Source organism: Sturnira hondurensis, unplaced genomic scaffold, assembly GCF_014824575.4.
Source record: "Sturnira hondurensis isolate 20B ecotype Veracruz unplaced genomic scaffold, ASM1482457v3 Scaffold0005329, whole genome shotgun sequence".
NCBI classification, from domain to species: domain Eukaryota; kingdom Metazoa; phylum Chordata; class Mammalia; order Chiroptera; family Phyllostomidae; genus Sturnira; species Sturnira hondurensis.
In genome coordinates, this window is record NW_028077960.1 from 5,763,477 (window position 1) to 5,790,944 (window position 27,468).

Sequence of the window (27,468 nt, forward strand, 5' to 3'; positions counted from 1 at the left end):
AGATCAATAAATAACTAAGACTAACACACATAAACATAATGAAGGATAAAAGCCATATGATCATATCTACAGATGTAGGAAAAGCATTTGGTAAAATCCAGTACCCATTCATGACACAAAAATTCTCAGCAAAGCGGGAATAGAGGGCGTACACCCAATCATAAGAAAGGCCATATATGACAAACCCACCGCCAGCATCCTACTCAATGGGCAAAGACTACAAGCGTTCCCTAAGATTGGGATCAAAATGTTCACTTTTACCTCTCTTATTCCAATAGCACTGAAAGTCCTAGCCACAGCAATCAGACAAGAAACAAAAGGCATCCAAATTGGAAAGAAATAAAACTCATTATTTGCAGATGACATGGTATTATACATAACCTCAATATTCCACCAAGAAACTATTAGAATTGATAAATGAATTCAGAGAAGCAGCAGGACACAAAATTAATATCCAGAAATCAGTTGCATTTTTATATGCCAATAATGAATTAACAGAAAGGGAAATTAAGAAAACAATCCCATGTATAATTGCTCCAAAAAGAATAAAATACCTAGGAATAAACCTAATCGAGGATGTAAAAGACCTGTACTCAGAAAATTTTAAGACAATAAAGAAAAAAGTTGAAGAAGGTACAAATAAGTGGAAGCATATACCGTGCTCATGGATAGAAAGAATTAACGTTATTAAAATGTCCATGCTACCCAAAGCAATCCATAGATTCAACTCAATTCCTATCAAGATTCCAATGTTGTATTTCACAAAACTAGAACAAACATTTCAAAAATGTATTTGGAACCACAAAAGGCCCACATAGCAAAAGTGATCCTGAGAAAGAACAAAGTTGGAGGAATTATGCTACTTATATTAAACTATACAATAAAGGCATAGAAATCAAATCAGCATGGTACTGGCATAAAAATAGACACACAGATGGAACAGAATAGAAATCCCAGAAATAAACCCACACCTGTATTGTCAATTAATTAATATTTGACAGAGGAAGCAAGCACATACAATGGGCTAAAGATTTTCTAGTCAATAAACAGTGTTGGGAAAATTGGACAGATATGTGTGTCACAGGTGGGCACAGGTAACCAGGTTCTTGGTGATCAGGACAAAGAATTGAACCGAACACCCAGAGTTTATAGCAGAGAACATGGAAGCAAGCCAACTCCAAGCAGAGATTGACCTCATGGGCTGGAGGGACTCTATTCTTATAGGACGGATCCTTCCTGACCAGTTTTGGCAGGCTTTTCCTGCACATGTACAAGTAGTTATATTACTTTAAAGCTACTGCACGTGTGGTCTCCCATGGTTTTCCCAGATTGGCCGCCAAGGAAGGGGATCCCACAATGTTACCTAGTTGACCCTCCCTTCTCCTGGGGTCCCCCTGTACTAGGTTCGCCTTTCCCTTCGCCAGAGAATTATAGCTCTCCATGTCAGAGACTGGTGAAGAGGAAAGGAATTATTTATTCAAGTTATACAGACTTAAGAGTAATGACTTCATGTCTTCATCAAAATCCCAAAGTCCCTTAAAACACCCACAAACACACACAGTCCTTCTTTCTCCCCTTTGCCCAGTCTGAGGTATGATATCTCAGGAAAAGAAATAAAAAGCCACATGGTGATTCTTCTCGTGGCTGCAGGGGTCCTGACCCTGGCCAAAGCCCCGTGGCTCTCCTTCACCAAGCCTGCGAGGGTCCCCGCTCTGCCAAAAGCACACGGCTCTCCCTGCAATGGCTGCCTCATCTGGGTTTAAATCCCTGCACCAGTCTTCCTCTGCAGCCCCATTTCCGACTCCTCCCACAATCGGCTACACTTGCCAGCTCTCTCATATCCTTTCAGTTTTCCTGGGCTGCCATAGTGGGTTTGGGCAGGTGTGGCCCCATGGCCTGGAGCCAATCATCTCCAAGCTCTCATGTAGTTGCCTCCCAGTTACCTACATCTTCCTACATCTTGGGTAGAAGTCACTCCCTTCTCCCTTGCTCAAAGCAGGGCCACAGCTATTTAACATATCTATGAAACCAGTTAAAGGTTATAGATATGTTAAATGACCATTCCAGAGGTTATCTGTGAAACTGTTGCTATGCAAAACAACTCAGTGGCCCTGCTCCATGTGTCCAGCTCCTCAGTTCAGACTTGTAGGGGTGAGGACATCCCATATTTTTAATATTTCCTGAGCACCCTGAGTTCTGGACCCCATTACAAATCCTTCTTTGGGGGGCCCCGTGGCTACACTCTCCTACACGTGCAGAAAAATGAAACTAGACCGCCTTCTTATACCACACACAAGAATGAATTTTAAATGGATTAAAGACTTAAATGTTAGACCCTAAACCATAAAAATCCTAGAAGAAAACATAAGCAGCAGAATCTTGGACATTGCTCATAGAAATATTTTATGTGATATAACTGCCCAGGCAATGGAAACAAAAGAAAAAATAGCAAATGGGTCTACATCAAAGTAAAAAGTTTTTGCACAGGAAAACATCAACAAAATAAAGACAACCCACAGAATGGGAGAACATATTTGCCAATACATCTAATTAGGGGTTAATATCAGAAATTTACAAAGTACTTAAACTGACACCAAAAAAACCCCCAAACAATCCAATTAAAACATGGGCAAGGGACCTGAAAAGACACTTCTCCAAAGAGGACATATAGAGGGCCCATAGACATGAAAAGATGCTCAACATCACTAATCCTCAGAGAAATGCAAATTAAAACCACAATGAGATGTCATCTCATGGCTGTCAGAATGTCTACCATCGACAAATCAACAAATAAGTGCTGGCGAGGATATGGAGAAGGGAGAACCTTCTGCTCTGTCAGTTGGAATGCAGGCTGGTGCAGCTCCTGCGGAAAACAGTATGTGACACCTCAAAAAATTAAAAATGGGCCTGCCTTTGGACTCAGTGACCCCACTTCTGAGAATATATCCGAAGGATATATTTGAAACTAATTTGAAAGAACGTAAGTGTTAGATCCACCAACCGTGAGAACAAATGTCAGAGACTTTCAGGGATTCAAAGATGTTAATTTATTGGCCAAGTTTAACCTGCGCAGGGGCGATCCCTCCAGAGATACTGTGCCCACTGGGGGCTCGTCCGGGATTCGCGCCTAGCGCTTACAGCTAAGTCCTTATATATAGGTCATCAAGCAGGCGTTTTTGCACAGAGGCAGATTATTGGCTTACAGGGCCCACACGCGAGAAAAAAGGGTGGGGTCTGACCCAACTGAAAGGGAAATTTTGAAACTAAACAGATGGCAATCAACTTACAGGGTGTCTGCTAGGGTTTCAGGCTCCTTGGGGCTGAGGCCATTGTTCTTGTTCCCAACAGTAAGCACCCTTACTTCACTGCAGCATTATTTACAATCACCAAGATATGGACACAGCCCAAGTGTCTATCAACAGATGAGTGGGTAAAACAATTATGGGACATTACACAAAAGAACACTACTCGACTGTAAAAAAGAGGAAAATTTTACCCCTTGTGACATCATGGAGGGACCTGGATGACATTATGCTAGGTGAAATAAGCCAATCAGAGAAAGACAGATACCATACGATTGCACTTACACATAGAATCTAATGAACAAACTGAACTAACAAGCAAAATAGAAACAGACTCACATGTAGAGAACAGGATGATGGCTACTGGGTGGAGGGAGGTGAGGGGTGGATGGATGGAGCACAGACTGTTGAGGGCAAGGGGAACTAGCCAGAACATAGCTGTAAGGAAGCAAAAGGTGTTTTACTAACTAACGCAAAGAGGCTCCGAGACACGCCCAAAGAGCAGGGTGTGTTCCAGGACGTGGTTTAAGAGCAAAGGTTAGTCAGGCAGATAGCCATCTGGACAGTCACTAGGGAGGGAAATTTTGCCCCTGTGCACGAGCTCAACTGACCAATCAGGTAAAGGAGCACGAGTCAGTGCAGCCCCTGTGCATGAGCTCAACTGACCAATCAGGTAAAGGAGCACGAGCCAGTGCACGAGTTAACTCACCAATAATCAGTAACCCTATTGTGCCCCTGAGCCAACCGCTAACCGCCACATCTGCTTCTGTATCCAGCTTGCTTTCGCGCCTCCATAAAACCCTAAGCCTGTAAGCGTTTGGCGTGACTCTCATCTGCAGCCCTTGCAGGCACCATGTCTCCGGACACTTTGGAGAGTTCGCCCCTGCGCAGGTTAAAATTGGCCAATAAAGTAACATCTTTGGAACCCCGAAAGTCTCTGACATTTGTTCTCGCGGTTGGTGAATGCAACACAGACAACAATGAGGTCACTGAAGACAGAGCTGGATATAGGGTGTTAAATGGTAATGGAAAAATACAATAAAAATGTGGAAAAAAGACTAACAGAAATGTTTAAAAACTCCTTTTTACTACAAAAATAAAACACAGGAAATTAACTAAACTGTATAATCCTTAGTTTATCGTAGAAAACAACTCTATCATTGGTTGTGGGCATATCTTTCTTCCTATTTTCCTCCTGAAAGAATTTAAAAGCTGCGGCTAGGATTAACTGTCAGGCCTAAGGGACTGTGCCTGAGCATACACAGGCTTTTGCTCACTGCAAAGGAGTAAAGTGACAATGGATGGAGAGGGGAGCCCTATTTTTAGAACTTGTTTTTGTTGGCCCTTTTAAAAAGGCAATTAAATGTTTGTCTGATGGTGAATCACATGGCAGCCTCTAGGTAAAGACCTCAAAAGGAATTAAGTAGCTAAATGGGTACTAATGATAAAATTTCCTCCACAAGTACAGTAATCATTTCTTAAATTTTAAGACTTTTCTTAGTACATCTGGCTGGTGTCATCCTGGAGAATGAAATGTTTCAAGTTTGATTCCAGGTCAGGGCACACACCCAGATTATGGTTCCAACCCACCAGGGAAAGAATGTGCAGCAACTGATGGGGGGCGGGGTGCGGGCGGGGAATGAGAGGCAATTGATCAATGTCACTCTTTCTCCTCCCTCTTCCTCCTCTCTAAAAGCAATGAAAAAAATGTCCTCAGGTGAGGATTAAATAAATTAAATAAAACTTTTCTTAGTAGGTAATCAGAAAAGATCTGGCAATAGTTGAGTTCTTCTGTTTTATTCAGTTAGTAAGAGGATTAGCATATTGTTGGTTATCTGTTAACTGGAGCCACAAATTGGGGGGAAAAGTAAAGCTATTTTAACAGTTTGTGGATACTAGAACTAAGGGAAAGTAATTTCCTTCCAGCCAAAAGGACATAAGCAACACTTCCAGTCCTAGGAATTACGATAGCAAAGCCCCATAGCTCAACCATGGGAACACTTTATGAAACAACCTGAGTTCACAACAATTATCAATACATTCTGAAGGTCAGGAAACTAATTTCCCCTTAAAATAGCAACCAGTACTACGAGAGACAACTGCAGGGCAGCCACAGTTTCTCCAATGTTCTAAAATAGAAATGGCTTCTTCTCTGGATACATAATTCATACAAGGGCACTTTTGTTTCTCCAGATGAAATACGGCTTGAGAAGAATGACTTCCTGATACTGGTATAATTGTGAGCCATTTTTAGTGAATTTTGTAAAGGGCCTGGAGGATAATATTTCCTTATAATGAAAGAAAAGTTAAACCCCAAAGCCTGGAGTCTTAGAGACTTTTAGGCATACTGTAATTAATAAAAGAGGTCATTGGAGAGCTTGTAACAGCATTCCTTCCTCAAAAAATGGAAACTTCATTTAAAACTTTCATGATATCAAAAAGAGAAAGCAGAGTCCAAAAAGCATTATCTCACTAAGTGAAGGAAGGAGGTATGAGGGGTCCACACTGTCAGGGAGGAATATTTGGTCCCTGACATTGTGTAGAATTTCCAGGGCATGGAGACCATACAAAGGACACTTCTATTTGGCAGTTCTGTCATTGCTGTTAAAGGCCCTAAAGACACTGCTGCGCCTTACTGCCTGGACCCCGGGGCACACCGCAGTCACGGGAAGGTTCAGTTCCCATGGGTTTTTCTTGTCTCTGGAAGTTCTGAGCAAGATGCTTACTGACATATCAGTATTTACCTGGAAGCCAGAAGCAATTGCCAGGGGAATTGACTGTTTACCCTTAAACCTCACATGTCTAGGTATTAAACACTGTCCAAAGGACTTAGTGTTGACATAGGAGGCCCACCAAAGCAGCTTCTTAGACCACACAGAATAACCTCTCCATCTGAGGGACTCAATTCTTTTTGAAAATTTTGTTGATAGTAATATTTTTACTGAGAGCTTACACATGCTAGATGCAGCAAGAGACTATAGTGCATAAAGCAGACATACTCCCCTGACTTTGTCCAATTCACAGTCTAGCAGGGAGAACAATTTAAAATACAACAAACTATGAACACTGTGATAATAGTGGAGATACAGGAAGTTCTGAAAGAATACACCAAGACCCAACAGTATTTTTGAACTTTTAAAACCCAATTTAAAATGAGAAATATATTTACTTTATCACCTAGTTCCCACATATCTGTAGTAAAATAATACACACACAAGTGCATGCATAATACATCACACATAATTAAAACTGAAAATCTTTCACAAAACATTATTTGCCCTTAAATATGTGACTAACTCTGATATTTTCTATTTGGTGTTAGTCTTCTGGTCTTGACCCACTAAATTGATTTTAGGATCCCCATACAGGTTTTTACTTGAAGTCTGAAAAACAGAGGCCAGTGGCATTTTAAGTCAGCTGCATCACTTGCTAAAGATACAAATTCCTGAGCCCCACTTAAATGTACTGAATTAGAATCCCTGAAAGATGGGTTCCAGAAAGCAAGCTGTCTGGACTGTATCAAAATTTGAAAATGCTTGGTGTTATTTATTCTGAAACAAGAGGAAGCTCAGGGGTTGCTCAGAGAGAGAGAGGTTAGAAAAATGTTATTGCCGGAAGCCACAGGAGATACACCGAGCGGGCAGTGGGGAGCATGATAGACATGTTTAAGGAAGTCCAGTGCCAGAGGAGTCTATGGCATAATGGGAAGGCAGTGAGGATGGAGAAGTAGGCATGGCTCCTTCTGCAAGCTCTCTCTTACAGTCCCTTTCATACCTCCTCAAGAATAATACGTGAGTATTCAGCCTGATAAGGAAGGGAATTTTTACATGTTACAATATGGAGATATTTGAGGACATTATGCCAATAAGCAAAGAGCCTGTCACGAGAAGACAAATACTGTATGCTTACACTGGGTGAGGCACCCTGTGTAGTCCAGCTCATCAAAACAAAAAGCGGGATGGTGGTGGCCGGGGCCCAGGGGAGGGAGGCATGGAGGACGGTGGCATTTAAGTTTTGCAAGATGAAAATTCTAGAGATTCGCTGCACAACAATGGGAATGTATTTAGCACTACTGCACTATATATTTTGAAATGGTTAAGATGGTGCCTTTCTGTGTATTTTACCACAACTTAAAAAAAGACTACATGAGCCCAAGAGTCCTGAGCTTAACTAGTATCTGACCCCTTTCCCATGATACTGAATTCCCCTTAGTTCTACAAGCAATAACCATTCCATTTTAAGCAATCAAGGCACTGGAATTATAAACCCTTCTTCCTTCTGTTTCTCTTGTTTTAAAAAAAGCTTATAAAAACTGTCTACATTTAGAGAATGAAAGAAGAGAGAGACTGAAGAGAAGAATCGATTACAACTCAACCCTGTGACTCTGCAACTGTCTCAGGGGAAGAAGAGATGAAACAGACGAGGCACCCCACTCTCCGGCTGCAGAGCACGAACTGCCTTCAGAGGGTAGCATAGAATTTGTCCTCGACAAATATTTTTGTTTAAAAAGCTCTTCCTTGTTGAACAAAAAGATGAAGGGAAATCTTACATAAAACAGTAATCTGTAAGTTAGCAAGTATTCTCATTTTGGGGTATCATAACTCAGCGGTTCTCAAATCCAGCATTCAATTGCCCACTAGAATCCTCCGAAAGGCCTTAGAAAAGGCCAGAGCCCTGGCCCACTGCAAATCTCCTGGGGCAGGTTACCCAGCAGTGAACCAGTGCTGGATAATATTTATCTTCAAACCTTCCAAAGATACCTTCATATGTATCTTATTCGAACAGGATATGTATCCTATTTGAATAAGAAATCACTCAAGGGAAGGACAGGTACACCAAAGACTGCCCGAGCGCCCACCCTACAGGCGTGTCCAACCTGTGGCCCGCGGGCCACATGCAGGCCAGGGCAGCTATGAATGCAGCCCAACGCAACATCATAAATTTACTTAAAACATTACAAGATTTTTTTGTGTGATTAGGTGTTGCAAAGTACTTAATGTGTAGCCCAAGACAACTCTTCTTCCAGTTTGGCCAGAGAGGCCAAAAGGCTGGACACCCCTGATTCCCTAACCCTCTCCAAATATCTTTGAAATGACTGAATATAAAAGTATGAAATATCTATAGCAGTACAAAAAATCAGGAGGAGTTTCACCAGCAGACCAGAACACTAAGAAATTTCTGGAAGATATACAGCAAGTGGAATTAGTAAAACCCAAAATTGCTAAAGAGCCTCCACCGAACAGGATCATTACACTGTAAGTTGGTAAGTATTGCCAGCAGAGCCTCATACCAGTCCCAAAGCAGAGGCAGCAAGTGTTGGCAACAGACATGGGTCAGCTGCCCAGTAATTACTGAAGGGTTTGGAAACAATATGCCAGCCTCTCACTCTCAGAGTGGCCTGACAGTGAAGAGAGAAAAGGGCAGTGTTCTGAGTAAGTTCTGGTCGCAGCACTGACAAGGGAGTCCCCACTCCCAGAAGGCAAGTTTCTGCAAACATCCTAAAGGGAAATCCAACGGGGTAGATGACGCACTCCTCCCACCTACATCCTCTGCAGACATACACCCTGTACTCACAATGTGCGTTCACAGTGATTTTTTAAAATTTAAGCTGAGGACGCAACTCCATCTAGACTCTCATTTATAAATAAAACTACCATCCAAAAATCATGAATGTAAAAAAAAAAACACAAAAAAAAGAAAGAGCTTTTTCGTTTTGTTCAGAAAACAAATACAGGTATTAACTCCAAGGGAAAGAAGTAAATTCTAAAAATCAAAGAAAACTTGCATTCATAAAATAAGGACAAACCACTAGGAAAAAAATACAATCACTACTTAAAAATTAAAAGTATGAGAGCCAAGAAAAACAAAATGAATCAACCGGACAACCAATACCCAAGAAGAAGAGGTGAATAATGGAATTTAACAGATTATTTTGATTGACCACAAAATATCTCTCTAGAGGTGAGCAACATAAAATGTGCTTTGGCAGGCCCCTGCAGCATTCTCTGGGCTGCGGGAAGGTCCAGACACAGCATGAGTGGGGATGGGGGGAAGCTAACAGGGGAGAGCAAGGGTCTCACTGAGGATCCCCAGAAAGCAAACCTAGCGAGTCCACCCTGAGCCTCTCCATCAACTCTGCCCAAGTGTGCCCTGTACCTTTAGGGTCCCAGTACCCCTACTTTACTAAGGCCAGCTCTGCACTTAGATAGAGCTCAACTCAGGTGCCATCTACCTCTGAGAAGGCTTCCTCCACTTCCAGGCTGATTTACATTTCCCAATATCCCTGCATGTCACCACAACTAAGTTTAACTCACTGAATTATAACTACCGAATTTGTGTCCCTATATTCCTCATGCTCTGAGGGATAAGTTAACCAGAAGCACTAATTCTATTCAGATACACAGACATGACTATTTGTCATTCATTCTCTAAGTATAGCTTGCAGGTCTCACGGTAGAACTAAATGCACTGTTCTAGTATCTTCAGGAAAACACACAAAAAGTGTTCTGTCCACAAAGCTCACCATTCAACCCACGCTGTAATTCCCTGAATTCAATAGGGTAACATCACATTTTGGAACTTCCTGAATTGCCACCTGAAAGATAATTATTAGGTAATTATTATTACCTAATAATTTATGCAAGTGGTCATTTAAGAATCCAGTAACTTGGTTAAAACCTAGAAGCCCCAGTACGTAACATTCAAAGCATTTTTGTCTCCCCAAAATGGAGATATGTTTGGATATTTTCATTTGTGAAACACTACCCGAGAATTTTCCACAAGACCCAAAAGGTGCTGACTTGCAGCTTTACCCTGCTGTTTCTGCTCTTCCGGACCCCTGGGACCTCTGGCCACTGCACTGTATGAAGGGGGACCCCCCACAATGGAATTTATTTACAAAATGGAATGTATTTATTCTTGCATGTTTAAACTTCAGTCACCTTCAAAGCACTCTCCACTTGATGCAATATACCTCTCCAGATGTTTTTTCCACTGCTCAGAACAGTTTTTGAACTCATCAATTCGGATGCCTTTTAGTGTTTCTGCCACTTTTTGTTTCACCTCTTCCACATCAGCAAAACGTTTCCCTTTAAGGATTTTTTTCATCCCAGGAAACAAAAAAAAGTCACTCAGGGTGAGATCAGGTAGATGGGGAGGGTAGGGCACAGGGGTCATGCTGTTTTTGGTCAAAAACTGCTGAACACTCATCTTGGTGCAGGCAGGTGTGCTTGTAAATCACCCATCATGAAATGGGCAAACACGTTGAAAGAATTTTCCAAAAAAACTCACTGAAGCCGAACAGCCTCTCACAACAACACCAGCTGGCACACGGGTACAGATGGGCTCCTAAAACACTCACCTGTGGCAGGGAGAAGCCTGTGCTACAAGGGGCCTGCCCTCCAGAAGACAATTCCAGGAGGTTTGGGGGGTTCCTCCTTGTAAAACCAGGCAAGTCTGTTGTGCCAGGACTATAGCTGGGCACTTGGGCCCTGAAAAGATACTAGAGGTGTCACTACAGATCGCCTAATGGCCCAGCTATCTGAAATATTTGTGTCCTAGGTAAAGTTTACAGGAATGTTTTCAATGCTTCAACTCTGATTTTTTCTCCTCAGACCCACTATATTCACTACATACTATCTCCTGGGCCATGTGCATTAACAGGAACAAAGCAGAAAATGTACTTAGCCTCAAAGTACATCGGCAGGAAGCAGTAGAGGAAAGCAAAGGGCTAGGTCCGTGCTCAAACACAGAGAAAGCAATTAAGAAGAAAATGAAAGCCCTGAAATTGTTGACTCACTTCTATTGCAATTTCTTGCAAAATCATGCAAGACATTTTTTAAGAAAGTTATAAATATTCATCCCATTAATCATCTTTATTTCAATACAGATATGGGTGGGTGAAACTCATTTATAGGCAATAAATACAAGCAATTAAAACCAACTCCCCACATACCCAGCGCTACAAGCAGGGGCCTGTTACGAACATACACGGTAGCCAACATGGCACCGGCTTTGAGAAAAGAATAGGCTTTTATTTGCAAGTCAACTGACTAGGAGACAGGAGGCAGGCTCCAATCTGCCTTCCCAACCCAGGGTCAGGGGCCAGATTAGGTGGTGTCACCACCAACTGTTCCTGGACAATGGACCCTTCGCTTCTGAAAGGGTTCCAAGTGTTCAGGTTCTGATCCTGTCCCGGTCCTTTGGTTCCATGAAGGGAGCAGTTGAGGGTGCACAGTGTTACCTGTGAGTGGTATTCACAAGTGTTACTCATAAACTTTGGTTCCAGGTCTTTCTAGAAACAGGACAGCACCATTCTGAGCTGGTTCTGCAGTGACGCCAGTTGTTCAGAGATCCTGGGGACCTGGGACATCATAACCCCTACTCCCAAATTTATATCTCTCTTTAAATTACTCCCCCCAAACCAGACAGGAAACACAGTAATGAGTTCCACTACAGGTTGGGGGAATCTAAAGGTTTATAGCACCTTAAACAGTCAATATTGTGAGATATGAGAAACAACATATTGTGAGGATGAGAAATACCCTCTCAAAACCGTTGTTAATAGCCTGTAGGTAGAAATTCCCTAAAGAAAACTGAGTGTCCCTTATGCTGCCATTGAAAAATAAATTCTACCTCCTCAGCGAGAAGGCAGCTAGAAGAGCATTCAACATAAAATGGAAAAAAAACAGAGAGAAAATACTCCAGAAAACTTGAATGTTTTTCCACAGAAGAAAAAGAGAGATTCAGGGTATTTTCTTAGAAATAATACCTATTTGCAAAGTTCACCATCTGGATCCTGTCTCTAATCTTTAGATATACACACAGTACAAGGATATGGGTGACCCAAGTCTGATGCGGGAAAAGGGTGCAAACAGAAAGTGCATAAAAACCAAACTGATTATTCAGTTTTGAATAATCAGAAGCACGGAACTAGAGGCCAGGAAGAGACACGCTCTAAACTCTTTTATACTTCATTCTTACCATGTTATAAAAGCAGGTTCAAAGCACAGCCCTGAAGGAAAACTAAAAAACTTAGGGGTAGTCTGTTACAAAGCTGAGTTCAAACCAAGTGGCTAGGGGGGAAGAGAAGGAAGAAATTAGGGAAGGAACAGAGGTCCCTCCACGCTGAAAGGTCTGACAGCTTGTCTCAGCTCCAGTTCTGAAATCTGCCACATTGACACTGAGTAAGACTTTATCATGACACAAAGGACAATATGCTTCAAATCTTTGTAACAACATTTATACATTTATATATTTAATACTCCATCCCTTAGCAGCATTGGTCCTAAGTACGGATACCAAGTTGGAAGTTATAGCCTAACTAGCAAGTGTCTCTGAGCCCGCTACATCAAAACTGTTTGGCAGCTACACAGATTGTAGATAATTTATCAAAGAAATTCTAATTTGACTAGTGCAGGAAATGTCAAACAAAGGAGAGCAAAATGAATACTGAAATTTCCACATTTTTCAACACAGCATCTCTAAAGTATAATTAAATAAAAAGCACATGTTATATACTAACTTCATCATTTTAGTATTAGAAGCACTAATACACATCAGAGCTTCACTGTTTTCCACCAAGAACTCTGTCACAGACCGCCCTATCATTATCCAATTTAAAATCTCACATGTCAATAACTTCCCCAAGGCACGCGCAATCTTATTTTAAAGCACTAAACCCACACAATCAAGCTGTTAGTAAGTGACGAGTTGGGAGTTTCCACTTACTTAGCTATGTTGTTGAAGCTGAGAAAGAGACGCTGGAGGCAGGGCAAATTATCCACATCCCTCTAGAAGGAAACAGAAAGCGAAAATTTATCAGCTGACAGCAAAAGAAATATTATACATGTCTTCTTGCTCAGCTGTTGAAATTCACAGTCATTTCTATTTACTGCAACCTTGCTAGACCAGTGATTTCTACTGGACGCTGAGCTCCATTCTTCTCCACTGCAGATTAAATGGGAGGGTTTCAGTACATCCGCAGAACAAGCTGCACCACTCACACGGTAAAAAGCTCGGAGGAGAGCAGCGAGAGATGCTGCTGCTAGCCTCTTTTGGGAAAGGAGCCAAAATGCTTCTTCAGCATTTGAACTGTAGCACAAATGTAGTAAGAGCAAGCATTTGTTAAAAATCATTTTTAAAAGGGAGCTGTTCAAATGCTTCAAATTTTAAATTTATGCAATTAGCTTTCCAAACAGTACTGTGAATTTCAAAGCCAATTTACCTCACTGTTCTCAAACCCATGGAAATATGCCACTCAGTTACAAATGAACCAAAACACAAATGATCCTCCCATAAAACTAAAAGCAGATCATACCAAGTGTCACTGAAGGGCACCTTAAGGGCAATTTCCAACCTAAGCAAGAACTGGAGGTTCTTGTCATGGAAAGCTACCCTGCTCTGTTTAGGTACAGCACCCAGAAGCAAACCTCTACCATTTATTTAAAAGTAGTTATAACTCAGAAATTTTGAAATCTTTGGCCATATGATTTTTTAAAATCACAAAATATAAATAAAGCTGCCCAGTTTCATTAAGTGAAAAGACACAAACCTTCTGAGAAGTACGACATACTGGAGTAAGAATCTTAAGAGGAAGCTCAGTCTACAACCTCATCACTCACAGGAGAAAAGCAGACAGCTGAGGCTGCTGCAGGGGCAGCGTGGAGGAGGGGAAGGTGACCCAGGGTTAGAAACCGTCCTGGAGTCTGAGGCAGGACAAGTTTCCAGTGATCGTGGCTTCTATTACTCTGCTCTTTAAAACACTGCACACTGGCATTTTCCCCATAAAACGGTTGTTATTTTTAAGGCAATATAATTACAACAATTTCTAGCTACATAAGTTTGAAGAATGCTAATATAAATGTATATAAGTTGCATATGATTGTGACCAATATTTAGGCCAAATCAAATCCAACCTTCTCTCAACCCCTCGGACCCTAAACAGTATGAAATGAATGTAACTGCAGTGACCAGTTCACTGGCTATGTACACCATTCATGTGGCATTACCATTCTGAGGCCCAGCCCTGAAAAGTCTGCTCCATAGCTGTGAGTGATTTTTTAGGGTTTATCAACCATGGGCAAGGAATAACTCTGCATAAAACAGGAAGGCAGCCAAAGTCCCCTCAGTGGTGATAGGCTCCACACTTGACAAAGCTCTTTTTTTTTTAAAAAAGATTTTATTTATTTATCTTTAGAGGGGAAGGGAAGGAGAGAGGGAGAGAAACATCAATGTATGGTTGCCTTTCGAGGGTTCCCTGCTGGGAGCTGGCCTGCAGGGAGCTGGCCTGCAACCCAGGCATGTGCCCTGACTGGGAATCGAACCGCGATTGTCTGAGTCGCAGGCCCGCGCTCAATCCACTGAGCTACACCAGCCAGGGCTTGACAAAGTTCTTGAACCAGCTCTACCAGCTACGTCTCTGATATTCCCAGAAACGAGAGGTAAGTGGGGTGAGGAAAGAGCAACAAGGTAGTGGGAGGGCTCACGTTATTCTAGGGCTCTGTTTTCCAAAGGAAATGGTAGCCTGCTTCCTATCTGCCCTCCAGAAGCACAGAGTCGCACCCCACTGAAAGGCCTCTCAATCTTGGGGAATCTCTTCTCCTGGATTCTTCCTGGAATCCACCTGAGACGTTTCTGGGTAGAAGCACTGTTTGCTGACATCTAACTGGGAGAAACTGAGAAGCAGTAGCCTGGATCTCCTCCGAATCGAGGCACCTTAAAAAAATACATGTGTCTCTTTGAGGTCCATCCCACCACCTCCAGAGACTGCAGACACCATTCAAAAAGTCAAATTACACCAGGAGATAATTTGTGAGAAAGATCTTTTTAACATTCATTTGATTAAATTATAATGTTTTATATTTATCTTCATTTATAAAACGAACTTTTAACAGAAGTCTGTATTTTCAAAATCAGTAACTGCCATGACCTCATTGAGCTATGAAAAATATTCACAACAAATAAAAAACTAAAAACCAGAACTCAATGATATATATCCTTATAACCACTTTAATAGACAGTCTTTCCAGAAACTTAAAAAGCAAAATAATTATACAACCATTTTTGTTGTTCCAAATTTCATTTTTCAAAGAAAATTATAACTTTTCTTTAATTTTGCTGGCAATTCTGAGGTATGCTGTGTAACGAATCCATAGCATTCTAACAGACATGTGGTCCTGGTGGTGTCTGGGGGAAGCAGCATTCAGCAAACTGCTCACACAACAAGTATCACTGTTTTGGAGTGATGGGGAAAGGAGAAATAGGGTCTAAGGATGACATAAGTAAGCTAAATGCTCACAGCTCTGAGCAAAAGTCAGTATATTTATTGCATTGTCAGGCAATAAACCCTCCCAACTACTCTATTCTGAAGACAATAATATCACAGGCAGAAAACTACTGCCAAGAAGCAATAATTGATGGGCGCACAGTCTCAAATTTGTTATATTTAACAAAACACAATCCTGAGAATCACACTTGAAGCTTTCTTGAAGATTTAAACTCATTTTACATATTTAAAAATATAATCCTTTTAAGATATATTTAAATAAAGCTACTACACGATTAGTAAGAGAATTATATTCTTTATTTTTCAAAAGTATAATAACTTGCCATTTAGTAAATATCCTTACCCTACTCTGCTCACTGTTTCCCACATTCCTAAACTTCAAAAAAGGACTAAGTGATTCAGCAACCTGACCCTGTACCTGACATCTATTACTGGAACTATTTTTAGAATGGCTTCCTGCAGAGGAATAAGGAAGAAGAAAGGCGAGAAGACAGGGCTCTGGCGTGCATCACACAGGACAAAGATGACTCTGACAAAATCTCAGCTCCTCTCACCTTGCTACTTATTCTCTCACATAAAAGTAGTCGGAGTAAAATCATATACGGGTACTTACTTTCATTTTCAGAACTGGAAACATACATACGAACAAAGCATTGAATAAGTTTGAAAAAAACAAAAAAAGTAGTATTTTCATAGAAATTTATTAATTCCAAAATGACCACATGCTTCAGCCATCACTTTGTGACACAGACACATATTATATGAGGAATAAAATGTGTAAGTCATCATATCAATGACTCTAATCAGATATCTAAATGCCAATGAAAAAGTCCGTTACCTTGCTCTGTTACCCAAAGGCATTAATATGCGCATCTACTTTTAATATTGGTTTACTACCCATTACATGGCAACAAATCTCAGGCCATCTAACTGCAAGCACTCTTCCAGTCTGGTTTTCTTCTATGCACTGTTGGAATTTCCCCACACAAAGAAAAATAAAAGAGAACTGGAAATGAGACCAGTAAGCAGGCACTGATACTCTGACTACAGAGATTTCTAGTTTTAATAATCTAGAAGAGATAGATTTAATAGTTATGAAAAGAAAGAGAAGCTTCACTTTCATAACCACAGGCCTCTCCTCACTTAAATTTGTGGTTCAAAGTCACATCCCACGCATGACCTAACAAGACTCCTCATAAAAAGCGGTCCCTCGCATTAGTGGCTCTAGCACTCTTGGCAAAACTCTCTGAAAAGACACAAATTCAACTCAAACTTTGCAAAATTCTGACTATCCTGAACTGCTTAACCTATGAAAAATATATAATTAGCATGAGCAAGAGTCAGCAGAAACTCCAGGAAGCAACTGTAGAACTGGAATATCTATGTTTGAAATTATTATAGAGCCCAGACCACTGTGACTCGGTTGGACACTGTTCTGCAAAGTGAAAAGCCACCAGTTCAATTCCTGTCAGGACACATGCCTGGAATGTGGGCTGCAAGAGACAACCATGAGTGTTTCTCCCTCTCTTCCTCCTTCCCTTGCCCTTCTCTAACAATAAATAAAATCTTACAAATATATAAAAAGAAAAACTACTATAGAAATTAAACAAATCAAAACATGACAAAATATGATTACTACAAATAAAACAATCTGAATGTTCATCTAAAAAAACCCAAGCTGAACTTCTAGAAACAAAAAATAATGGTCATGGCTAAAAATTCAAGGGATGGACTGAAAATTGGATTACACAAAACTGAGGAGACAGTTAATGACCTAAAAAACAGCACTAAAGAAGTAGTAAAGCCCTGGCTGGTAGCCCAGCCAGGTGGATTGGGCACCAGCCTGTGAACCAAAAGGTCACTGGTTTGATTCCTGGTCAGGGCACATGCCTGGGTTGTGGGCCAGCTCCCCAGTTAGGGGCATGTGAGAGGCAGCAGATTGATATTTCTCTTGCACAATGATGATTCTCCCCCTCTCCTTCTCTTTCCCTAAAAATAAATAAATAAAAAATGTTTAAAGAAGTAGTAAAACATGCAAAAAAGTACCACAGATGAATGGAAATGATAGAAATTTAAAAATAGACCAAGATGATCCACACTATGCTTACAGATATTTAAAACACAGAAAGAGGAAACAGGAGGAAGTAATATTTGAAAATACAAAAGGCTCAAATTTTTCCATAATTAATAAAAGATATGAATCTGCAGATTCAGGAAACACAAATATTAGGTATGCCAATAAAATTACCATACTTAATTATATCAATGTGAGACTTCAGCCAAGATACAGGTATAGGTGGATATGCTTTGCTCCCTCAAAACCAAAAGAAGGACAACAACAAATTTAAAAGAAAAACAACCAGAACTTCCAGAAAATCAAACTGCATGGGAGTCCCACAGCCAAGAAGTTAAGGAACAAATGTTCACCAGACTGGTACTCCAAGATAAAAAAATATGGCCCAAATGAAAGACAAAAACTCCGGAAAAACAACTAAGCAATGAGGAGCTAGACAATTTATCAGATGCAAAGTACAAAACACTGGTAATCAGGGTGCTCACAGAAATTGCTGAGTATGGACACAAAATAGAGGAAGAAGTGAAGGTTATGCAAAATGAAATTTAAAAAAATGCAGGGAACCAATAATGAAGAGAAGGAAACCAGAACTCAAATCAATTATTTGGATAGAAGGAAGAAATAAACATTCAACTAGAAGAGAATGAAGAAACAAAAATTCAAAAAAAAATGAGGAGAGGCTTAGGAAACTCTGGGACAACTTTAAACTTTCCAACATCTAAATCAGAGGGATGACAGAGAAGAGGAAGAGCAAGAAATGGAAAACTTATTTGAAAAAGTAATGGAGAACTTCCCCAATCTGGCAAAGGAAGCAGACTTCCAGGAAATCCAGGAAGCTCAGAGAGTCCCAAAGAAGTTAGACCCAAGGAGGAACACACCAAGGACATCATAATTATATTAGCCAAGATTAAAGGTAAGGAAAGAATCTTAAAAGCAGCAAGAGAAAAGGAGACAGTTACCTACAAAGGAGTGCCCAAAAGACTACCAGTTGATTTCTCAAAAGAAACCTTGCAGGCAAGAGGCTGGAAAGACATATTCCAAGTCATAAAAGGCGAGGACCTACATCCAAGTTGACTCTATCCAGCAAAGCTATCATTTAGAATGGAAGGGCAGATAAAGTGCTTCCCAGATAAGATCAAGTTAAAAAGCAGTTCTTCATCACCCAGACCTTATTATATGAAATGTTAAAGGGGCTTATCTAAGAAAACGAAGATCAAAACTATAAACAGTAAAATGACCAAAAACTCACAACTACCAACAACTGAAACTAAAAAATTACCATACTTAATTATATCAAGTATGGTAATACTTGATAAAAAAACTAAGCAAACAACTAGAACAGGAACAGAATCACAAAACTAGAGATCACATGGAGGGTCATCAGTGGGGAAGGAGGAAGGGGGAGAATGGAGGAAAAGGTACAGGGAATAAGTAGTATAAATGGTAGGTAGAAAATAGTCAGGGGGAGGTTAAGAATAGTATGGGAAATGGAGAAGCCAAGGAACTTACATGTATAACCCACAGACATGAACCAAGGGGGAGGAATCCTGGTGGAAGGTAGGGTGCAGGGCAGAGGGCAATAGAGAGGAAAAAAATGTGTCAACTGTAATAGCACTACTAATAAAATATACTTTAGAAAGTCATATCTAAGATACCATCTTATAAATATTATACATAACACTTGGTGAAAATTAACTTATAATTAACCAGTAATAAAATAATCTATCACTTAAAATTTTTATATCATTATTACTGGAAGAGTTCTGACAGATTTACTGAACCATATGTTTTTAACCAAATATCATTCTTATGCACATGTAAAAATTAAGCAAAATAAATAAATTAAATAAATAAATTCCCAAAGTATCTTGACTTGCTATAAGGCAGCGTAGTTTTGGCAACAGAGTAGACAAATAGATGGGATAGAAAAGAAGGTCCATAAAAAGACTCATTTGCTTATAACTCAATTTTCAACAAAGATATCCATTTAATTCAATGGGGAAAGTAATGTTTTCAATAAAAGTGGATGGTACAAATAGCTGTCCCTATGTGGGCAAAGTGAACCATCACCTCTACCTCATACTGTACCTAAAATGTGATTAAAGGTGAATCAGAGACCTAAAGTGAAAGGTAAAACTATGAAACATTTGGAAGAAAACCTAGCAGAACATATTGTGATATGGGGACAAGGCAAAGACTTTTTGGACAAGACCAAAGGCAGTAATGATGAAAGGAAACAAACAGATTACACTTCACAAACATTTAAAGCTTTGACCTAGCAAAAACATTGTTAAGAAAGCAAAAGGATAACCCATGCAGAAAATACACTCGATATAATTATCAAATAAAGAACCTGAATCTAGAATAAAGATCTACTACAACTCAATGATAAAATGATAAATCACCCATTTTTTTAATGGGCAAAAGGCTTTTACTGATACTTCACAAAAGGGTATGTCAGAATAGCCAATAAATACATGAAAGATGCTCAACATCCTTAATCATCAAGAAACTACAAAATAAAACCACAGTGAGAACCACAGAATCACTAAAATATAAAGACTGTCGGGGTCAAACACTGGCAAGGATGTAGAGCAATCAGAACTCTCATTCACTATTGCTGGGAGTGCCATACGGGATAGTCGCTTCATGTGACTGGCACTTTCTACCAAGTTAGACGTCCATCCCTTATGGCTCAGTAATGGCACTCCTGTGTATTCACCTAAGAGAAATGAGGGCATATGTTCAGCAAAACAAATATATAAATAAAATACTATACAAATATTTATAGCAGTTTTCTTTGTAAGAATCAAAAATTGGAAATAACCAAGATGCCTGTGAACAGAAGAATGAAAAAGCAAATGGCATTACATTTAGACAGTAAATACAATTCATCAACTAAAAAAACTACTGATAAATACAATAAAATGGATGAATATCAAAACACTTGTTTAGTACACAATAGACTACACACATACACACACAAAGAGCTCAAAAACAGGCACAACTACTCCATGAAAACAGAAGTCAGGAAGGTTCTGGGGCAGAGAAAGACAGTGTGACTAGAAGGAGGCCCAGGAGAACTTTCTGGGGTGATACAAAGTTTTCTCTCTCGATCTGGGTGGCAGTCACCTGAAAATATTTACATATTTAAAAATAAACTATACAATTAAAATTTGTTCATTTTACTGTATCTCGATCATACCCCGATAAATTATGGAGAAACAATCCTCATGTTTAGAGTCCACCTATGAAATACTATGTAACCATTAACGTCCACGCTGTTCAGACAGTACTGTCTTCTGTGCCATCACACGCATTGGTGCTGCAGCACACGCTGAAAGTGTGCTCTATTATTGTCTACAAGGCTTTCTTCCAAGCTGATCCCATTCTGTATGTTTTGATAGTGATAAAGAAACACCATTACTGTGTCTACATGTTTGTGTCTCCCCAAGTTCATATGTTGAAATCCAAACCCCCAAAGATGGTGGTCTTAGGAGGTGGGGACTTCAAGACATGCCTAAGTCATGAGATGGAGCCTCATGAATAGGACGTGGTGCCTTATAAACAATACCCCGCAGAGACCTCTAGCCTCTTCCACTATGTGAAGACAGTTAAAAGGTACCAACTACGGACCAGGAAGAGGGTTCTTACCAGAATGCAACCATGCTACCACCTTAATCTTAGACTTCTTAGACTCCAGAGCTGTGAGAAATAAATTTCTCTTGTTTATAAGCACCTGGGCAGTCATATTTTCTTATAGCAGTATGAATGTGCTAACACACCACCATGAATTATTAAGACAGCCTCTTGTTACTTCAAAATTTCTTCATCTATTCCAAGGAGTTTGCTCAATTTCTCCTGCCTTCGGCTGCATTATATGACATGTGATAAACAAATTATCTGAGCCTATCTCGGCAACAGGATATAACAGTTTTGCCATACTTGGTTATCTTCCTTTGAAAGTATTTTATTACACTAATTAGCAAGAAAATTCAAAATTGCAGTCATTTCTCCAATAAAAAATCTTTACTAATATCAAATGTATACTTTGCTATTCTAGTTTCATGTCATTTTTAATAGACAACAGTTTCATTTCAAAGCCAAATCATGATGTAATCCTTTAGATACATTTTGAACAGTGATTAAATTCAAAACATGTACTAACAATTGAAATGACAACAGTGTAAACAGTTATAACCAAGTTCACACATACTTATGCAATGAAATTGCTGTAGCCTATCCAATAGTGACTTTAATATGCCACAAACTGGCCCTGGCACGGTAGCTCGGTTGGCTGGGCATCATACTGTGCACCAAAAGGCTGCAGGTTCCACCCCCCAGTCAGGGCACATACCTCAGTTTTCTATTCGATCCCAGGTTGGGGCATGTATAAGAGGCAGCCGATTGATGTTTCTCTCGCACATCACTTTTTCTATCTCTCTCCCTCCCTTCCTCTCTCCCTAAAAATCAATAAACATATCCTCAGGGGAGGATTAGAAAAAAGATGCCATGGATGGTAAGACATTCCCAGATTTCAGAGTTGTTGAAATATGGCAAAATGTGTCTTAAATTGGTGAAATACGGTAGTTCCACATCTATACACAACAGTCAGTCTGAAGGAATTAAAAAAGAAATCCTATACTCTTAAATGCAACTAAAGGAAGACAAAGAAGACTGTCTACAATAATGATAGCAGACAGTTTAATTACAATAATAGAAGACCAAAGACAATGCAATTAAAAGCTTCAAACATCTGAGAGAAAAATAACTGTCAACCATGTCAAACCATAAATCATGATTAAAAACAAAATAAACATATTATTAGACAAAAACTGAGAGAGTTGATTACCACCAAAGTCATCTTAAAGGACCTTTATCTAAATTATATATTTTGGGAGGAGTGGTAAGCCCAAATTAACATGTGGGTGAGTCCAAATAAGCACTGACTGAAAATACCAGCAACTGAAACATCTAATTTTGAGAGTAAAAACATAAAAAGAAAATACTAGTCAACAAAAACATGTAAAGTGGGATGCGTATATTGGATTAAATGATCCTAGAGTCCTTATTTGAGAAAATGGTATGTATGTGTATTAACTAACTTGTATAATTTAAGTCAAGGGTGTATTTTAGAATGTTAAGAATAAACATTAAAATGAATAAGAAAGAAGAGTGAAAATGTCATTAACCTGAAATAAGGCACAAGAGCAAAAAAACAGAGGAAACACAGGACAAATAAAAAGCATGAGAAATACGGAAGTGATAAATCTAAACATATGAGTAATCACAACTAGTATAATAGACCAAATTCTCTGCTTAGAAGTTATATTCTCAGATTCCAGGTTAGAGAAGAAGTCAAGTCTTCAATTTTTTTAAACAATATCTTGTTGTATCATTTAGGAAATCTGACTAACAGGTAGTGGAAATTCTTTATACCATTGCAACATTTTCTGAGATGATGTAAAAATTTAAAAATTGTAAAAGGTTAAGGAGTAAAAGAGATATACCAGGGAAAAGGAACCAAAAGAAAGCTAGTATTAACAATACACTAAATAAATGTTAAGGCAAGAACTACTATTAGCTTCCTGATACACACCTACACACCTAGAACAGTGCCTGGTACATGGCCCTGCTCCTGAAACACTTGCTCAGTGGAGGAGTGAGCAATAAAGATGTGTAACACACATGATGAAAGGAGAAACTTCCCAGGAAGATGCATCAATTATATGTTTATGCACACCTAGAAAAATAGCTTCAATGCTGTTTTTTGAAGCTATTGCTGGTCACATACTAAGCAAATAGTAAGTATTGACTATAAATATTAACAAGGCAATAAAGTAAAGTTCAACAAATGTCAAAGAACCAATTACATATAATCCACATTGACTGGTCGCAATGCAATAGATAAGAGAAGAATGGCAAAAAAAAAAAAAAACCTTTTCTTGATCTGTATCAAAAACTTTAAATATACTTAACAGCACATGGGTCAGAGAAGAAATCATAATGTAACCCAGAAAGTATTTAGAACTAACTGATAATAAAAACGCTAAATTTTAAAACTTCTGGGAAGAAACTATAGTGGTTCTCAGAGGGAAATTTAAAGACTTAAGAGCTTATATTAGAAAATAATGAAGACTGAAAACTAATGTATAAAGTATCCAGCACAAAACTAGAAAGAAATAGAGGAAATAAGAGATAAGAACAAAAATCCACAGAATAATAAGCTATAAGAGAGGTTCAATGAAGCCAAAAGCTAGTTCTTTAAAACTACTAGTAAAATAAACAACCTTCAGGTAATACTGATCCAAAAAAAAAAAAATACTGATCCCAGTACCAGTATCCAATAAATAAATTATCAGAAGTGATGGAGGATATGAGTACAAATAGAGAAGCTGGAAAAAGAAAGTGAAATTTGATGAAAGAAATCAGACATATCAGAACCAATGTCCACTGTTACTATTGAGCTCAATAGTTTAAAACTCCCCAGACTATTTAACAGATAAGCTCTATACATATTTAAGGACCAGATCTTCTTTACCTCATATAAATTGAGATTTATAATAAATAAGGAATCAAAATAGGGAGTCCTAAAATATAGAAGTAGGAAGCACCCACAATGTATTTTATGAGGCTAGTATGAACTTCATAGCAGAAAAGACCAATAAAAAGAAATTACAGGCCAATCTATTTTATTAACATGGATATAAATATTGGGGGAGGGTGGAAGCAAGAGAGGGAGGTGAATTTGGCTGGGGTGACGGGGGGAGTGGTGGGGAAAACACAAAAACTATAATTGAACAACAATAAAGCAATTTTAAAAATAAATAAATAAAGGAAAGATAAGCATTGTCAATATATAACAATGACATGCAATTTCCTTTAAAGCCAAATGTATGGAACAAAAATAGCAAATGTTTACTGAAATGTATTAGGTACTATGTTATGGATACAAAAATAAAGTAACCAGTATCCAATAAATAAATAAATAAATATTGTAAATAAAATATTAACAAGCAAAATCAGGAATGTATATAAACCATAGCCTATAATATACATACTGACCAAAAATGCTAGAATAACTTATCACTATCAAATCTTATACTATAATTTACAAATTTAATTGTCAAATAAGAATCCACATAATCAATCTAAGAATTATAGAACAATCATTTAATAACACCCAACGACCATTCATAATATAAACTCTAAGCAAACTAAAAATAAAGAATAATTTTTCCAGACTAATAAATGGCATTTACCAAATATAGGCAAAGATGTGTTCTCTTCAAAATGAAAAACAGAACCTGGCTGGTGTGGTTCAGTGGATTGAACGCCACCCTGTGAACTCAAGGGGTGCTGGTCCAATTCCCAGTCTAGGACACATCTAGGTTGTGGGCCAGGTTCCCCAGTAGGGGGCGCTCAAGAGGCAACCATACATTATGCTTCTTTCCCTCCCTTCCCTCTGTTTAAAAGTAAATAAAATCTTTTTTAAAATTTCTTTAATAAATAAAAAACAAGACTCTTCTACTTCTTTTGCCAACTTTGTATTGGGGATTCAGTCAAACTGAAAGTTCAGTCAAACAAGAAACAAAATCTAAAATGATTAGAAAAAAATTATCATTGTTTGCAAAAAGTTATGTGTCTAAATAAAAAAAAAAACTAAGGTAATCTGCAGATATAGTATTAGAATTACTAAATGTTAGAGCAAGGTTGTTACATATTAGATCAATGAACCAACATCAGGGTTCCATATACTAGTAATGGTAAGAAATCTATTTCTGACCAAAATAAAATTACAATAACAACAAAACTATAAGGTATCTGGGAAGAAATCTACACAAAATGGTCTCAACTTCTGGCCAAGATGGAGGTGTGCATAGACATACTGTGCCTCCTCACACAACCAAAGAAGGACAATGACAAATTTAAAAATAAGAAACAACCAGAACTGACAGAAAATCAAACTGTATGGAAGTCTGACAACCATGGAGGAAAAGAAGAAACATTCATCCAGACCCGTAGGAGGGACAGAGACTGGCAGCCAGGAGGAGAGGGCTCGAGAGGAAGTGGCAGCTGGGGGATAAGGAGGGCAAGGCTGTGGTTGGTGGACCCGGGGAGGCAGCAGACTGCGGACTGGGTACAGATAAACTGGGAGGAGCAACTGGGGAGTGAGACAGACCTCGAGACCCAGAGTTTCAGTGTGGGGAAATAAAGCCTCAAACCTCTGATAGAAAACACCTGTGGGGTTAAGGCAGCAGTGGGAGAAACTCCCAGCCTCACAGGAGAGTTCATTGGAGAGACCCACAGGGTCCTAGAACATACACAAGCCCACCCACCCAGCAATCAGCACCAGAAGAGCCCAATTTGATTGTGGGTAGTGGGAGAAGTGACTGAAAATAGGCGGGCAGTGGAGCAAGTGCTATTGTCCCCTCTGGGACCCTTACCCCACTTATAGCATCACAACCCAGCCATGAGGGTTGCTCTGCCCTGCTGAACACCTAAGGCTCCACCCCTAACTACGTACTGGGCTGCTGAGACCAAAAAAAATGGCCCAAACAAAAGGACCAGAAAAAATATAATTAAGTGATGAAGAGATAATCAACCTATCAGATTCACACTTCAAATCACTGGTTATCAGGGTGCTCGCAGGATTGGTTGAATATGATCACAAATTAGATGAAAAAATGAAGGCTATGCTAAGTGAAATAAAAGAAAATGTACAGGGAACCAACAGTGATGGGAAGGAAACTGGGACTCAAATCAATGGTGTGGACCAGAAAGAAGAAAGAAACATCCAACCAGAACAGAATGAATAAACAATTTGAAAAAATAAGGACAGGCTTAGGAACCTCCAGGACATCTTTAAATGTTCCAACATCTGAATCATTGGGGTGCCAGAAGAAGAAGAGGAAGAGCAAGAAATTGAATACTTATTTGAACAAATAATGAAGGAGAACGTCCCCAATCTGGCAAAGGAAATAGACTTCCAGGAAGTCCAGGAAGCTCAGAGAGTCCCAAAGAAGTTGGACCCAAGGAGGAACACACCAAGACACATCATACTTATACTACCCAAGATTAAAGATAAGGAGAAAATCCTAGAAGCAGCAAGAAAAAAGAAGACAATTACCTACCAAGGAGTTCCCATCAGACTGTCAACTGCTTTCTCAAAAGAGACCTTGAAGGCAAGAAGGAACTGGAAAGAAGTATTCCAAGTCATGAAAGACAAGGACCTACATCCAAGATTGCTCTATCCAGCAAAGCTTTCATTTAGAATGAAGGACAGATAAAGGGCTTCCCAGATAAGTTCAAGGTAAAGGAGTTCATCATCGCCAAGCCTTTATTATATGAAATGTTAAAGGGACTTATCTAACAAAAAGAAGATGATCAAAACTATGAACAGTAAAATGACATCAAACTCACAGCTATCAATAACTGAACCTAAAAAAAACAAAAGCAAAAACTAAGCCAACAACTAGAACAGGAACAGAATCACAGAAGTGGAGATCACATGGAGGGTTACCAACAGGGGAATGAGAGGGAGAGAGGGGGGGAAAAGGTACAGAGAATAAGTAGCATAAATGGTAGGTAGGAAATAGACAGGGGAAGGTTAAGAATAGTATGGGAAATGTAGAAGCCAAAGAACTTATATGTATGACACATGGACATAAACTAAAGGGGGGGGGATGTGGGTGGGAGAGGGTGCACGGGGAAGAAGGGAATAAAGGGAGGGGGAATGGGACAACTGTAATAGCATCATCAATAAACTATATAAATAAAAAAAGAAATCTAAACAAAATGAAACA

At 39.3% G+C, this 27,468-nt stretch overlaps 1 protein-coding gene across 8 annotated transcripts in view; it reads right to left on the reverse strand.

Moving 5' to 3' along the window:
• The window catches only part of LRRC49 (leucine rich repeat containing 49), a 167,028-nt gene that overhangs the window by 91,234 nt on the left and 48,326 nt on the right, over window positions 1–27,468 (reverse strand). For all 8 annotated transcript variants that reach the window (XM_037047154.1, XM_037047156.1, XM_037047153.1 and 5 more), the window contains one exon: window positions 13,032–13,093. In XM_037047154.1, coding sequence (XP_036903049.1) covers window positions 13,032–13,093 — 62 coding nt within the window. The remainder of the gene's footprint in view (window positions 1–13,031; window positions 13,094–27,468) is intronic.